Consider the following 16,535-nt stretch of genomic DNA (forward strand, 5'->3'; position numbering starts at 1 on the left):
CTTTCCACCGTAGTATCTCCCCGACCCCCGTGCCTTTCTTCCTGAATGTTAGACAATGCTTCCACCAACGATGGTTGTTGCTTCACACTCAAATCAGCATCCTAAATAGAGGGGTGTGGTTGATGAATTTCGTAATGAAATGCATTAATAACCTTCTGCAACTCCGATGAATATGGTCCATTGCTCGGATGGCGGCACTAGGGTGCTCATCTTTGGATCTACTGTTTCATCATCGGAGTCAGAAATGGGTTTTGTAGTTCTCTCCTGATTTTAGTTCATTGGCCTCGTAGATTGAACAAGAGGGAGAGATAAAGATGCTTCATTCAACTCCCTAAGTTCGGCTTCTATGTCTTCTTCCTTGGCATAAAACTATAAAAGGGTGGCGCACAATAGTAGAAACCTTATCGTGAGTCTAAATCAAAAGAGAAGTTATTTTTTTTTCTATAACATGAGTTTTACATTCAAATTGATTTATTATTATTAAAACTAATTTTTTTTATTGAATAGTGTTGTTCACTTGTGTAATTCACCTTTTGATTTCCGAGATGTTTTGAATTGTACTTGTAAGTTGTAACTGTGTTTTGCATGGAAAAAGTCAGAGTTCATCGTTTCATAAAATTAAACCAAGTACTTTGTAGTTTCTCAAAAAAATTCTAGGTCAGAGAAAAAGAGAAGATAAAAAGATTCTCAACTTTGCGCCTCAATAGAAGTATAATCAGTCGACTTCTACCTCTAATACAGGTGTGCTATCAAAAGAATATCATTTTCTTTTCAACTTTCAAGAAGCATAATGAAAATAATTTTCATTTCTTGTCCGTACATGATACATCTTAGTACAAGAGATACTTTTCACAAAACCGTCACCAATTGGTGACAGTCGGTTGATAAGTGCAATTACATGTAGCTAAATACTACACCACAGTCCCCATCAAACCCAATATTACAACCAAAAAACAATTGAAATCAAAGTAACCACATAAGAGACTGGGTAAAGTGCAAATTTCCCTTTGATGCCAATTCCAATTGATACAGCAGCTTCGACTCTAGAATACAATGTCAGAGGACATGGGATCAAGCACAACTCTACAGACACCAATCATAAAAAGTTAACAAGAATTTGGAAATCAGTAAGAAAATTCATGACCACGAATTGAGATGTACTTCTTAACCCAGATGGCAATATCTTCAGCACAGGCCTGTGCTTGAGGTGTCTTCAGAAGCATGTCAAGTGTTGCAAATTCATGGACAGCATCTTTGTATTCCAGAACCGGTGCATCCACATTGACCCTTCGCAACTCCTCTGAGTAGGCAATGGCCCGATCTCTCATCCAATCATGTTCAGCGACCACCGTCAGTGTTGGAGGCATAAGTTTTAATGGAGGTCCTCTATTTGCAATTAATGGATTTGCTGCTGGGTGGTCTAAGCTAAACTCATTTTCTGGCAGGAAGAGCTTCCATGCAAGTATACACATAGGCTTGTCATAGAAGTATGAATTCGCTAACTTTATCTCTGAATGTGTAGGGACGTTGCCAATAAAGAATGGATACATTAACACCTGTGCCACAACCTTCACAGGATCAAGCAGCTTCCCAGCCTCAACTGCTTTTCTAGCAACGTAGTCCGAAATGTTTGCCCCACAACTAACACCAAGAAGAACACATCTGATGGACAAGTATTTGTATCAGTACTATTAAGTCTCTAAATTTAGATAAACAATCTAGAAAAATTGCGGGAATATCAAATTTGAAACTAACATACACCACTCCACACCTCTTTCCAAGAGAAAGAGAGACTTTGTTCAGTAAGAAATTATTATAGATAGTGCGGATAACATAAACTGGCTGTTTATAGTGTATTCAAAACTTCAAAGGGCATGGTGTCCTTCCTAGAAGGTTTACCTACCTTTGTTGTTTGTTAGTTTGTACATCTTTTTTAAACACTTAATACAATCTCTTGTTTGCTTCCCAAAAAGTTGCGGATAAAATAGCATTTAAAACAAAAACTAGCACAAGGTCAACAGCAAAGTAAAGCTACAACTAAAACTAAATCAAAAATTAAAAGAAAAAACAGAAGCTATGAATAAAACTATTGCTGCAGATTATCCAGACAACTTTTCCACATAATAACTAAAAGGAAAAACAGAAACAATGCATACACTGTATATAGCATTTCATTCAAATAGCTTATGATGCAAGTTTATATTTTTTTTAAAAGGGTTTAAATAGCTCCCATATAAATCTGAAAACTAAAGTTCTTCCTACCGCTTAACCAAATCTGCCAAGTTGAATTGGTAGTAAACTATCAAACACTTAAGTTTCCAGGACTTTTAAGGCAGTTAGGATTTGACGCGTGGCCCCTTCGATGGAGCAATTGACAGATTTTGATAAATAGTAGCAAAATCTTAAGATTCTGAAATTATTATATACTAACACTACGATGGTAGTTTTTGAAGAACCTTCTATATATTGTACTTATTTGAACGAAAGAGACCACGTTTAAGGTAGATTCTGACAATACTAATTAAAAAAATGACCACCAAGAATGTGGCATAAAAAGCAAAGCACAATGCCAACTTGCCCAGGCTTGGTAAGTTCAACCTCGAGCAAAAGGCATAACAAATTAATAATTACATTGAAATTGCTTCAACTTCAACCCTAAAGACCCTAAAGCTGTAATCTTCAAAACCTAATTCGTGAATTAGTGCAATTGATGGTTGTCAGTTATAAGAATGCTGGGTGAGCCATACCTAGTAATTCCCGACATCATTGCCCCCGGTGTGGCCGCCAGCTGTCTAGTGTTTTCAGGTCGCTCTCTTTATCATGCCTTGATCCCTCTTTCTCTCTCCAAACTTTTATTTTCTCTTTTCCTCTCTTCAAACTTATCCTCTCTTTTTCTCTTCACTGGTTCCCTTTGCCACCCTTCACATTATTTTCCCTTCTTCCTTAATTTTCCACTGTCTCGCTCTTTTTCTCTATCCTCCTCTACAGGATGGACCATTCAGTTCTTCTTTAATCCTATTTACTTTTTATCGTAAGTTAGGCGAGTTAGTTAAGTTAGGAGGGCCCTCCTGCCAAATGACAAGGGGAGGGATTCGTTTGACAATGGGACCTGTGGGAAGTCTTAAGTTTTCCCCCTTTAATTTAAGACAAATTCTTTTAAAGATGGTATGACGAGTTCTCAATTGTCAGACGAAGTATTATTTAAAAAAAGAGTAGAGTTGGTGAAGTTAAAAAGCTAACAAAGAGTAGAGTAGAGTAGAGTTCTAAATTACTACTCCTATAGTTCAGTTTAGTAAAGTCATCATTATCATTATTATAAGAGGCTCCTGCAAGAAGCAGGGTAAGGGGGGGTTGGGTGTATGCAACCTTACCCCTGCAATTGCAGAGAGATTGTTTCCAATTGACCCAAAAGCGATAATGGGACGATAACGGGAAGACCATCTTCTACTTCATGGAAAGGAAGCGAAGAGGTTTTGCCATTTTCGGTTTAATAACGTATGAGGCTGAAATTTATAGTTCAGATTAAGTATCTCAATGATGAAGTAGGATGTAGTTAAAGAATCAGAAGTTGATAAGAAGCTGAACGACAGAAAGATGGAACTATATGAGCTGGACACTTTAAGAGGTTCACAACAGCTAAACCAAGATTAAAGAAGTCTAGGAGAATTTTTTATCTCTTTATCTCTATTTAACACAAAGTGTTTGAGAAATACTTCTGTACGAATTTGAATGTACCATCTTTTTCACTTTGAAATTATGTGGCGCAGCTTCCAGTAACTCTACAGACATTTGTAAAATGGCATTCACCATCAAAGCCCCCCTAGACCAATTAAGTCGTATGTGAAGCACGTGCCAGGCAAGTAAGCAACAAGATCAGGGGTCTTAAGGTATGAAACAAGAAATCAAAATCTGCAACAACAGCAGAAGGTGTAACAGCAAAACAGACCAGACAACAATAAAACAAGCCCTGGTGTTGCTGTATTAAGAAAAACCTGGTCTAACATTGGGAAAAAATTAAAGCCACCAACAAGAAGACAAATACAGTAGCAGACGTAATTCTAAATTGTAAGGGGTGTGTAGGAGTAGAAGAGTAATTCTTTGGAAGTAAACAAAGAAAAAGCCTCTTGAAAGACTGAATGAATATTGGAAGCAACATAGGTAGATTACGACCCCTCACTTCAGTTGGTTTATGCTTAGCTTATTGAAATTAAAATGGGAATGTCACTAACAAAAGTTTCCATTCCTTATCCACCCTGTAACACCCCTTTCCCATATATCAAAAGAAATTTATAGAAGCTTCTTAACCAAAACTATTGCAATAACTGAAAGGTAGGAAAGTGAAGAGTCTAAGACCAAAAAATTAATTGCCAGTTAGCCTCATCACCGAGTCTCAAACAATTTTGTACAAGTAGAAAATAGTTGTTCACTCAATCAACTTTTCTGGCCATCAATCATGCGGAAGCATCTATTATCCACCCAGGTGACCTAGCTTCTCACATTTTCCGGCTCACGTGTTCTGCACATGAGCATGTGAGAGGGTGCACCTTATTCCTGGGTGCATAAAAGAAATTTCACAATCCATATTGGGCCCACGAGAATTCTTAAACTCATAATCCAAAATCCACCAATACATATCACAAATAAATTTGAAAATTTTGGTGGGGTTTATTATTCGAGGAAAGAAAATAACAAAGCCAGATAGAAATATGAAAGAACATTCTTTTTTTACATAAAGCAACCAACTTCTACTTGAAGGGGAGACAGCATGCACATGGACTTCCCTATAGGCCTAAACCATGCTTGATTCATATTGGGTTGCCATTGTTGTTATTGCAACACAACAAAAATTAATCTAGCCTCGGCAATCAAGCATAGAATGTATATAAATGAAGCACACAAGTCATAAAGACTTCTATAAAAACATATTGCAAAATAACACAAAGCTGGGAAAAAAATACGCAAATGCTTAGCATGCTAAACTACAATGTCGTATCAAAATTCGCACCTCAACCATGTAGCTGTCAAATAAAATCACAACTATTGGGCAGGCCTGTGGCACAAGCTACATCACTCTTTGGGCTGCTGAAGAAAGTACTAATAACAAGGGGTAAAAGCAATGATAAGTGTGTATTCTAGAATCAATTCAGTCAAAAGCCAATATTTATCAGGAAAAAGAAGAAGCTTCTATGTTGATCAAGGGGATAACTTCCTGGGCCTGAATTGATTCAGGGGCTTAAATGATACTTTCCGGGAAAATCTCATAAGTTGACCATCTTTTCCCTTGTTTGAGACAACCTTAACTTTGAAAATGAAAGTCCAGGGAGTTTAAAAGACATATTGGGTGTTATGAAGTCAAGGAATGTAAGCTTGAGCACTTAAAACTAACATAAGGAGGAAATATGGCCACCTCAGCCAGTTTGTGGTAACATCATCGAGAAGGGGCTACATGGGTAACAGAGCTGGTAGAAGGAAAACAAGTGTCACCGTCACCAACTCACCATAGACTGTTGTGGTGCGGCCATGCTGAAACCAGACCTGACAATGCACGAATCAGATTTCAGAAAGGGAACCACCCCCCCACCCCCCCCCCCCCCCCACCCCCGAGCAATTAAGGAGTCGTCAAGGTCATGGTAAGGCCTACGAGCAAAATTTAAGCCTTGCCATAGGCATCTGTGGACTGTTGTAGCTGTACGAGATCCACTAAAGAAGGAGAAAGGAGTAACTATTTTAAGAAACAAATACAAAGTAGTCAAGAAGAACCCTCTATTAATCAATAAGTTATAGAAAAAATTTACATGAATAATCCCAAACTATAGGTGATCCGTTCAAAATAATTCCAACCTAAGATGCTCGGACTTGGTGTCAAAATTGGGTATGGGTCCAAGTGTTGGACCCGAAAATTCTAAAATTACGGACTCGATGACACATTTTAGAAGTGTCCAAAATTCGGTTATGGACAAGACAACAATAAATTTTATAATTATCTACATATTCATAAATATTTTATTAGGTCATGGTTTATTGTCCCGAAATTAATATAACTCGTATGTAAATGACAAAGGAATCAAAAGTAAAGAGTATTAAACATTTACAATAACTTTTATAGGAAAGAAAAGTCCCTTCATGGCTTTTACTTCAACTACAATAAAATAAAATTGTTCTTTGGAAAAAAGTATATTTGACTCTTTCTCCACACAGTATCAAGTCACCAACTCACCACCTACCTTTTCAGGCGCCCAAAATCCCAAAATTTTCATTCTCTACATCACTGGAGCCCCAATTTAGAGTCGGTTTTCCCCGTGGCGAGTCCGACCTCGATTCCGTGTCCGCACCGACGCCGTGTCGTGTTGCACAGGTAAGGACTAAGGAGGGGGTGGTGGGACAAGACTGAGTATCCCAAATCCTCTACTATTGATTATTCTGGAATAATCCCAACTTTTCAAGTTGTCTTCCCACAATGATCCCAATGACTTGAAGGAACCGATTGACTTATCAAATCATTTTCTCAATCTCCTAAATCCTAATTATATTTCTGCTTCTTTTTATTTTATTTTCTTACAGTCTATTTGTCTTCGAGAGTACGTGGGGATTAAAATTTTTAAAAAGGACAGAAGTGAAGTATAGTTTGCTCTAATTTTTGGTAAGAAATAATTGGAATGTAACATTCAAACATGAAATTGCACAAAGAACATAAAAGAACAAATTTTGTTTTTCTCCAGAAAAGAGATTATTTTAATAAAAAGGGAATTTGAAAGAAAAACTAACAGAGTGGAGTTGGATCGGCAAGGAGGGTAGCAAATAAAGTTTGTTGCTGGAAGAAGGAATGAAAAGGCCCAAAAGGGTAATGTTGTGGTGCATATGGTGGAGAGAGGTGTTTCATGTGGAGCTGACACTGGGTTTTGCTAGCAGGTGAGATGGAGTTTCTACTAAAAGTTGTCTTTTTAGCCCCAATTTGGCATGCCAGATCAAACTTTAGCACAGGAGGGAGCTCATTAAGGACCCCAAGTATCTTAAGCTCAATGCATCAGACAACACCATGTGTGTTGCAGAATCAAAAAATTTCACTTATCATGTCAAATACTCAACGAATTGAGCAATATAAACAATTGTAAGTGCTGAATACAATAGATCGAAATAAGAGAAGGAATGACATACAACAAGACACTAACCTGGAAGGGTCTGCATGAGCGGCCAACCACGGCTCCACCATGGAAGCACCAAAAGTATCCGCAACAGTTTGTCGGAGCACATCTGATTTCTTAGTATCGCCACCAGCAGCACCGCTGCCACCAGTACCTCCACCTCCAATGCCACCACCACCTCTACTGATCAATGATTTACTGCACTCAGCTAAATTCGCCGTCTTAGCAAGCCAATTCAATACCTTCCAACCATCCTCAAAAGCAGCTGGGTACCTATTCTCAGGTGCTAATCTATACCCAACAGCCAGCACAATAACATCACAAAATTTCGCAATCCGCCGACAGAAGAAATCATTGGCCACAGAATCATTACTCCCACTAACAAACCCACCCCCATGAAACTGTAACATAACCGGTAATTTCCTCAATTTATCACCTTTGCTATGCTCAATTGACGGCAAATAACCCCTATAAACCCCATTTTCAACACCCACATTACCATAACTACTCCTCCTCGACGATTGATCCCCATTACCCGGATCAACCGACGACGGTCCGAAGCTATTCCTCCGAAGAAAATTGGTCGATCCAGATTCTTCCACAATCGCATCAACCCTTTTATTAGAAACCCTAATTTTGGACTTGGGTTCCGCCGACGACGACGACAAAATCGCCGTCTCGGGGAGGAAGATACGAACGGAGAGAGAAGTAGAAGGGTCAATATGAATATCCTTAGTTGCGATGCCGTCGGTGAACACCGGGTTAGCTGCTACCACGGATTCATCCGGGCGAGTGGTGACTCCGAACCCGTTGTTTAATTTGCCGTTCTCCGTGTCATCCGCCGTGTTTTGGAAACGATTCTGAAGACGGTGTTTTAACAAGAATTTGAAGAAAACGCTGTATAACTTGACCGCTACGCTTGGCATTATCTTCACTAATGGCCGCGCTCCCCCCACCCCCAACCTTCCTCCTATTGATCTATGCTATCTTCAATATTGAGGATTGATTTTTTGGATAATCAAAATCAAACTACATTGAATATTTCTTCTTCTCCAATTTTGATGAATAATGAAAAGAAAGCTTTTTCTAGATTAGATTAATTATGAATGAAGATGTCGTCTAAATCTAAAATCGTCTCATGGTCATGGGTCCTTTTTTCGTATTACTCCAACAGGATTAACAATTATTCTAAATACTATTTCATTGCCTTTTTAATTTCTCCTTTTTCTTTGACGCCTTCTTTTTTTGTCCCTTCCCATTTTCCAACCTTTTCCCCCACATTCATGAGTTGCTTGCATGTTTTTTCTGTCAAATGTTTTTTAAACACAACAAAGAATTAGGTTGGTTTATTCACTTCCGTTTTACAGCACATGTAACATTTTTTTATGTATTTTAAAATGTTTTTTTTAAATTAGTATCTCTTATTATGTATAAATAAAATAAGTAATAAATTGATATTTGGAATTTTCGTATTTATACGAACTTAACAAAATCCACTTGACTATGTTTCTTCTTACATAATGGTGAAAGAAAGATTGTCAAAATTGGTTGAAAAATAGTGTCCAAATGAGAAATGTTGTATTTATTGTGGAAAGGAGGTAGTGGTAGATAGTACTCCGTATGGTGGACAGTTTTACTGTTTTGTCATTGTAATAAAAGACAAAGGGAAACAAACCCCTTTGATATAAGGTATTACTAGTATGTGTTCGTGCTAATGCGAGGGACTTTTATAAAATTAGAAAGTTAAAATGAGAGAATTAGATTATATAACAACTATTATGTATGTTGAAAATGATAATATAGTAGTTATGAAATTTATAAATCAATTTAAATACATTTTCTGCTACTGATAATTATCATTTTAAATGACGTTAGAAAATTAAAATATTGGTAAATGTTTAAGGCAAATTGGTCATATTGACTTAGCTTGGTATCTCACTTCGATTTTGTTTCAGCCTATTTAGCTAGCTTGAAATTAGGTTATCAGAAAAATATATTAATTGGTTTTGTATGATCAAATGGGTGTTAGTTTATTGTACGAAAGTAATATTTTCTTGGTACTGAAGGAAATAATGCCCTTGGTCCAAGTATGCATTCTATGTTAAGTCTAATAAATGCGGTTCAGTATTAATTAACAAGTTAATAATTCAGTGAGATCAAGTGAGCTGAATGCCTAGCTAGAGGCCGCTTCAGTTCAAGTGGAATTAATGATATTAATCCACAGCTTACTCTTGACTGAACCCGTAGGGTCACACAAATAGTACGTAAACGGATCAAGTATTTAATAGCATTAAATACTCCATCTATGAATATTCGGAACCGACGGATCTTGGTTTCAGTGGGAGCTAAGATCGTCACAGGCAAGGAATGAATACTCCGAAACGATGATATTGCCGGAAACGGAAATATGGATCGTATCGGAAATATAAATATTATCCAAGTCGTAGATGTTGCCGGAAACGGAAACATGGTACGTGTCGGAAAATATTATCGGAAATGGAAATATTGCCGGAAACGGAAATATTGTCAGAATCGGAAATATTACCGGAATCGGAAAATAATTCCGGAAACGGAAATATTAAATATTTGTTCGAAACGGAAATTAATTCCGGAATCGGAAATATTAAATATTGTTCGTATCGGAAATGAATTCCGGAATCGGAAAATTTAATCGGAAGCGCGTCGTACGAATAAGCATCGGACGAGGCCTGCCGGACGAGGCCCAGCACGAAGCCAGGCCATCGCCCAGCAAGCCAAGCGCGCCGCACAAACAGCCACGCCAGGCCCAGCGCAAGGCCAGGCCCAGCAGGCTGCGCGCAGCGCGCAGCGCGCACAGCGCGCACAGCACGCGCAGCGCGCAGCGCGCGCGGGCGCTGAGTGGGCTGCTGCTCGCGCGCACGCATGGGGCCCATCGTGGCTGCCGTGCGTGTGTGTGCAAGTGTTTGTGTTCGTGCACGTTTCCTAAAACATGCAGAGTTCGGTTAATGATTAAATTCCTAATTCTATTTGATAAATTAATTAAATTAGAGTTCTTGTAGGATTCTAGGTTTGATTAATTTGTATCTGAATAGGATTTCGATTCCCTTTCCATACCGCTATAAATATGAGGCTAGGGCTCACAATTTATAACACAAGTTTCAAAGTATTCAAAGTGAGTTTTTGAGAGAAAAATTCAGTCACACATTTGCCTATAAAGTGCCGAAAATAATAGTACCTTAAGGGCGATTCTAGTTGGTCAATCTTAAGGCGGATCCGGACGTGCTGTGGACTATCTACGGAGGGACGACACTTGGAGTCCTAAAGACTTGTTCTTGTTCGGTTCGGGCGCAGCTAGGGAAGGCACGCAACAAAGAGTATGCATCTAATCTATGCTAAATGATTATGTGTAAATAATATGTTTTCCTGGGTTTATGGTTTTTCCGCATGATTTATGAATTGTCATATGTATCATAACCTAACAGTGGTATCACGAGCCCCTTATTATTTTCATAATCTAAATTGCATGAACATGGTTAAATATTACAAATTTGCAAGAATTAAAAGGGGTGATTAATTTTCGTAATTGTTAATTAATTGCAAATTGCGTTTTTTTAATTATACGTACGCAGTTTTTCGGCAGTTTCTTCGTTACTCATCCGAATTGAGTGATTTTTGTGTCAATTCCGCATGTAAAAGGCATTCTAAAATTTTGACAAAAATAGTATTTTTCTGCCGAACCCAGAATTCTCAAATTCGAAGCCTAACTATGACTTTTCGAAGGTTTTAGTTTTTCGAATGCAAAATTTCGTAAATTTAAGATGTTAAATTAAATATTTGCGATTCTTGTTGATAAATCTTGAATTTTTGATTGACCTACTGCATATGTTTAACAAGTTTGAATGCCTAGCCTTGTTAATTATGCAATCTAATTTGTAATTATGATTAATTTGTTGAAAATTAGAATAATTTAGAATTAATTTGATTTTCATAATTAATTATAATTTAATTAGAAACCTATGATTAAAAACCACCATAAAAATTGTAAATATATGATAAATTTTAAATTTTTATGACCTAGACTTGAATCCATGTAAATCGGAAATCAATTGAATAATAAATTTTCGATTTTTCGCCCTAAAATTATGAAATTAATAATATTTATTAATTTGTCATTAATTTTATAAATTTTAAATTTTTTATGCGATTCGTTCATATAACTTGCACGCACAAAGCAATGGACGCTTCGTGTTACCCTTAAGGGGTGTTGTATAATGCGGGCATGCGACGACGAGCAAGGGAGCTCGTCGCCCGTGCGGCACGAATGCAATGAGCAAGGGCGTAGTGCACAAGCACAAGGCAGCAGCCCTGCCTTGTGTCGTGTGCCACGACCAATGGACGAATGGGCATGGGCGTAGGGCGAGCCAAGGCAGTCGCGTGTGGGCAGCAAGCGAGCTGCGCCACAACGCGCGCTGCCTCGCACAAGAGCGCGCAGCCTCGCACGCAGCGAGCGCAAGCTCGCGTGCCACGAGCGCTGCGCCTAGCATTGCTCGCGCGCACAGCGAGCGATGTCGCCCGCCCAGCGAGCGATGTCGCGCGCCCAGCGAGCGATGTCGCGCGCCCAGCGAGCGATGGCTCGCGCGCCCAGCGAGCGATGGCTCGCGCGCCCAGCGAGCGATGTCGCGCGCCCAGCGAGCGATGTCGCGCGCCCAGCGAGCGATGTCGCGCGCGTACTGCGAGCGATAGCCCGCGTGCGATGAGCGCTGGCGCGCGCAGCGAGCACCAATGCGTGCGGAGGCTTGCGATAGGGATGCAGCAGCTATGCGACGAGCGCATGGGCTGCGCGCGCATGGCTAGCGATGGCTGTGTGCGTGCGGCCCATGGGCGTGCAACGCGTAGGGTGTTTGCGTTACAATTAGATCGTTTTGAATGTTTAATTTGAAAATTTCAGTTCACGTAATTTTAATTAATTTTAAAATTAATAATTTAAATTATTTTCTTGGATTTTAATTTTGAATATTATAATTATAATAAATGTTATTTATTCTAATTATTTTACTAAAATTAAAATCATGAATTAATTTAAATGCGACTGAAATTAAATTAAACTTTTTGGATTCAATTATAAATTTATATGAGCTTTAAATTTTAATTAAATTTGTATGTTTCCGGTTAGACTAGAAATACATTTTTATGTTTAAAATTGGTAAAGCACATGAATTTATTGGTTTAAGTGGGAGCGCTTTTTAGTCATAAACTCTTGATTAGGTCTACAAATCCTTAAGGTTAAAACAACTTGATTAGAATTAATAAGGACTGAATAATTGGTAGATTATTGGTGCCCTTGATTAATTGCTGCAAATGTTTACGTGATGCATAATGTGTTTTACTAACCAGCTATGTGGGCCATTCATGATAATGAATGGGTGAATGGTATATATTGTATATGTACTGTTTTGCAGGTTATGAAGTGACTAGTATGGCCCAAATAGGATAGAAAATATGGTCTGCGTACCATTAATTTGAATGTAATTGGTCTAAAGTACCAAAGTTATTTTTCAATTCAAATATGGTCTGCGTACCATCAAATAGTTGTAATTAGTTATAGCTTATCCTATTTGAAGAAAATGGTGCCTCCCACGGAGATTTTCAAGACGGACTTTGAAGTCAAAGCTTCAAGGTGAAGTCGGGCCATACTAGATCACAAATATCTTATGCATGTTTTAAGTTATTTATTGCTTTTAAATATGTCTTAAAATGCATGAGATCAAAAGCTTGATTATGTTGCATGATTAAGGATTTTAGTTCACTTAAAATCTAACCAACATAGTAAGAGCCTTAAGTTCCAAACTTAAAAATTGAGTTAAAAGGTGCCATGCCAAAATATACACTTGCTTGGATATCCTTTACATCAATCTAGTAATAGTTTTCGCTCAGCGAGGTGTTACTTATTGGTCCTAAAGGGGCAAGGTACACAAATAATTGTGAGTACATGTTAGTTTTGGTGAAACTCAACGATATAAGTAAGGAGTCCTTTTATGTCGTGGCAAATTCGATAGGTTTACCTAACAAGTTCTTAGACGTACCTATCAACCAAGAGTAGTTTCTAGACTATTAGCAAAAGGCTTTTGCTTACCTAAGATGTTTTAGGATTAAGTCGACAAACTGTGCTTAGTTCTTCAATGATTTTAGGATCTTGGAATCATTTTATTCACACCTGCCGGAACAATAAAATCGAATAAAATGCTAATAACTTGTTTGAATTGCATGGTTGCTTTAATTTCAAGTTATTATTCATGATAAATGTTTAGACTTTGCATGCTTCAATGTATGTTTTAATTATTGTTTATAATTAAATATCTTGCACTGCAATAAATCCTTTTAGAAAGGTAACAGTAAATTTCCTCGATTGGTAGTGAATCCAAGAACGATTCACGGAAAAGAGAGAAAGTGAGCAATTTAAAATGTACGTTTCTTATAGCGACTTTTATGGTTGTTTTCGAATATCAAAATCGAATGGCAAACCAATTGGTGCTTGTGAATTCAAAATACACTGTAGTTTTGAGATCATGAAGCATTGAGTTTAACACGCTCAGCTTTACCAATGGTTAACAACCTAATATCTTTTTCCATTTAATTCTCGAATGAGTCTAGTCCCTAGACATTCGAATAGATCGATGCTTAGAGAACTTTAGAAGCTTCTGGTAAGATCATCTAGTTGAAACAAAATATTCAACATAAATGGTAAAGAACCTTGTTGGGGTGACATTGGACATGTCTAACAAAGTATAAAAGTCAACACTAAAGAATTCAATTCTTAAGACTATAAGAAAGGGTACAAGAAATAGGAAAACAAAGGAACAAATGAAAGGAATTTACGATTCCGGTTCTACCTATAAGTTTAAAGAGAAGTGACCTAGCAATCAAACTTCCTTGGTATCATATACCGCTTGAGGTTCTTACTTCGGTAATAACTCAAACAATGGAAGCTAGGATACACTAATGACCTACAAGTGGGAAATGAAGCATGGCAATGCTACATTAGTTGTAGGGTCATCTAGTTTGTTTTAAGTCCTTTCAAGGCTGGAACTTAATGGCTATTTTGTTCCATAATCAGCATACCTAAATTTCTGCTTCAAACACAGAAAGACTCACATTCAAGAAAAACAAAAACAATGTTTGTTTGTTTATTTGAATGAAATGGTCAATTACAGGTTGAGTCAATATGCTTGATTAAAACAAACAACTCTTTAAAGAACTTTACTAGGTTCAAATCAACCCCTTGATTTGAGTTCCACTAAATCTTTGGCATTGTTGCTTAGACCATATCAACAAGTTAACATTCAAAAGCTCTATTTTAATGGACTTTTGAAAGTTGATTGATTTCTAGATCATTTTAAGACAACCAGTCTTACTTGTTGAAAGTAACAAAAGATATGAACTATTGTTAGAACGCCTAGACAATAGAGTTCAAAGCTAAAGAAAAATTTTATGACTTTATTATTTCACATGGATTTGAGTGAATATAGGTTTATTTACTCAAAAGTGATATAAGTTGAATCTGTTTGGCTAGTTCAAAGATTCAGAAGTATAAAATCCACTTGGTAAGAAATCATAAAGATCTAGGTTAGATCATGTTAATGATTACTTGAGACCAAATATGATCATCAATGATTGTGTGTTGTAATTTCACAATCTAGCTCCATAAGATATGGCATATCTTAGTTGGAATAATCGAAGTCAATTAGTACTTGATTCGATCAATGATGGATCATAAAACTTTTCCTATAATTTCTAAAACAAAATGCTCAACTACCACCAAACTAAACCAAATTCGTCAAAACTATTGAAAAGTAATTTCAGAATAACTTTTCATAAAATATATCTAGAGAGTTGCAAAACTCAGTGGGAGCTTAGTTTTTGTCATTTCGACAAACTAAGGCCCAAGTATAGATATATGTTTCATTGTGATTTATTCAAATGAGGCACAAGGGTATTGTTTCTACCACGAATTTTTGAGAACATAATGTTTGTTTGCTCGAAATAATGTCCTTTTGGAGATTCGTTTCCAAAATGACAAGTGGGAGAAAATAGACCTCGAAAGTCTTCGAGACGAACAACAAACATAAACGGACATTCCGGAGGCTTTTCGAAGTGCTTCAGAAAATCCGAACTTATTCTTTAAGGACTTTAGAAGTGGCTTTAAAGAATAGACATCTCTTAGAAGACTTTACAAGTGCTTCAAGGAGAACAGAATATTCAAAGGACTTTCAAGTGGCTATTGATATTCTATTGTTTGATGTTCTATACCCTAGTAGGCATAAAGTTCAAGTCACTGGAACTATGAGATTCTTCTATTAGATAGTGAAGAATCTTGGAGTTCAGGTCACTGAAACTATGCAATTCTTCTATTAGATAGTGAAGAAACCTACAACTTGCAGTCAAACTATTATCATGTAGATTAATGAGTTTGTGACTTGTAAGAAAGCTATGACGAAACCTAGATTCCCTAAAATGGTTAGAGGCCATATATAGACTCAAATGTTTTAAATGGTTAGAGGCCATAAAACATACTCAATGTTTTGATGACAAAATTGAAATTTTGTTGATTTGCAAGAATGGGTTCACACCTATTGGTTGCAAGTTTGTTTTAAGGATAAAAACCATCAAACATGGAATTGTGTTCACACACAAAGCTAGATTAGTTGCTAAAGGTTACAAGCAAATTCATGGTGTAAATTGTGTTGAAACCTCATGCATAATCGTAATGCTCAAGTCTATAATTCAAGCAATGATTGCATATTGGTACATATAGCAATTAGATGACAAAACGTATTCCTCAATCAAATGTTGGAATAAACTATGTACATGATATGTCATAGGATTTGTGGATCCAAATAAATGCTTGAAAGAGAAAGCTAGCTTATAAAATCTAAGTACAGATTTAAGCAAGCAATTGGGAATTGGAACTGTATTTTAAGTGAAGCTAATAAGCATTTTAGTTTCATAAAATATACATGATTCTTATACATATATAAGAAGTTTAGTGGGAGTACATAAAAACTTAATTGGTCCTATGTGTATCACACACATATCTCTCTATTGTAAAATAACATTCAAATGCTAATGACTTAGATTTGAGATTATTCATCAATGATGGACCATGGCGAAACTTAGTACATACTGGGTATTAAGATCTATTTACAAAGATCTTATGATATTGTTTTGGATTAAGTAATGGCATTTACTAAATCAAACACGAAAGTCTCCATTGGAGATATTCGACCCATGTGAATAAATCTAAGTAAAGGATGTTTTAACTATGTATAAGCATTTACTAAGTTAAACATCAAAGAGTCTAAATGAGATTCTTAACCTATATTATATGTCAAAGAATTTAGCTGAATTTAGTATCTA

The 16,535-nt window shown here is 37.0% G+C and overlaps 1 protein-coding gene across 1 annotated transcript; it reads right to left on the minus strand.

The window, feature by feature from the left end:
* Positions 1–788: 788 nt before the first annotated feature.
* Positions 789–8,363, minus strand: LOC110803687 (probable carboxylesterase 11). The gene is made up of 2 exons (XM_022009222.2): positions 7,170–8,363; positions 789–1,662 (listed from the first exon to the last, which is right to left on the minus strand). The coding sequence occupies exons 1-2, from the start codon at positions 8,066–8,068 to the stop codon at positions 1,125–1,127; spliced, it is 1,437 nt and encodes a 478-aa protein (XP_021864914.1). The 5' UTR covers positions 8,069–8,363; the 3' UTR covers positions 789–1,124.
* Between the last annotated feature and the right edge of the window lie 8,172 nt (positions 8,364–16,535).

Source organism: Spinacia oleracea, chromosome 4 (assembly GCF_020520425.1).
Source record: "Spinacia oleracea cultivar Varoflay chromosome 4, BTI_SOV_V1, whole genome shotgun sequence".
NCBI lineage: Eukaryota > Viridiplantae > Streptophyta > Magnoliopsida > Caryophyllales > Amaranthaceae > Spinacia > Spinacia oleracea.

Excerpts from the sequence above, each read along its gene's own strand:
- LOC110803687 (XM_022009222.2), bottom strand. The coding sequence starts at position 8,068 with ATGCCAAGCGTAGCGGTCAAGTTATACAGCGTTTTCTTCAAATTCTTG. Across the intron at positions 1,663-7,169 it reads GCTCATGCAGACCCTTCCAG|ATGTGTTCTTCTTGGTGTTA; the intron begins GTTAGTGTCTTG and ends CTTGTCCATCAG.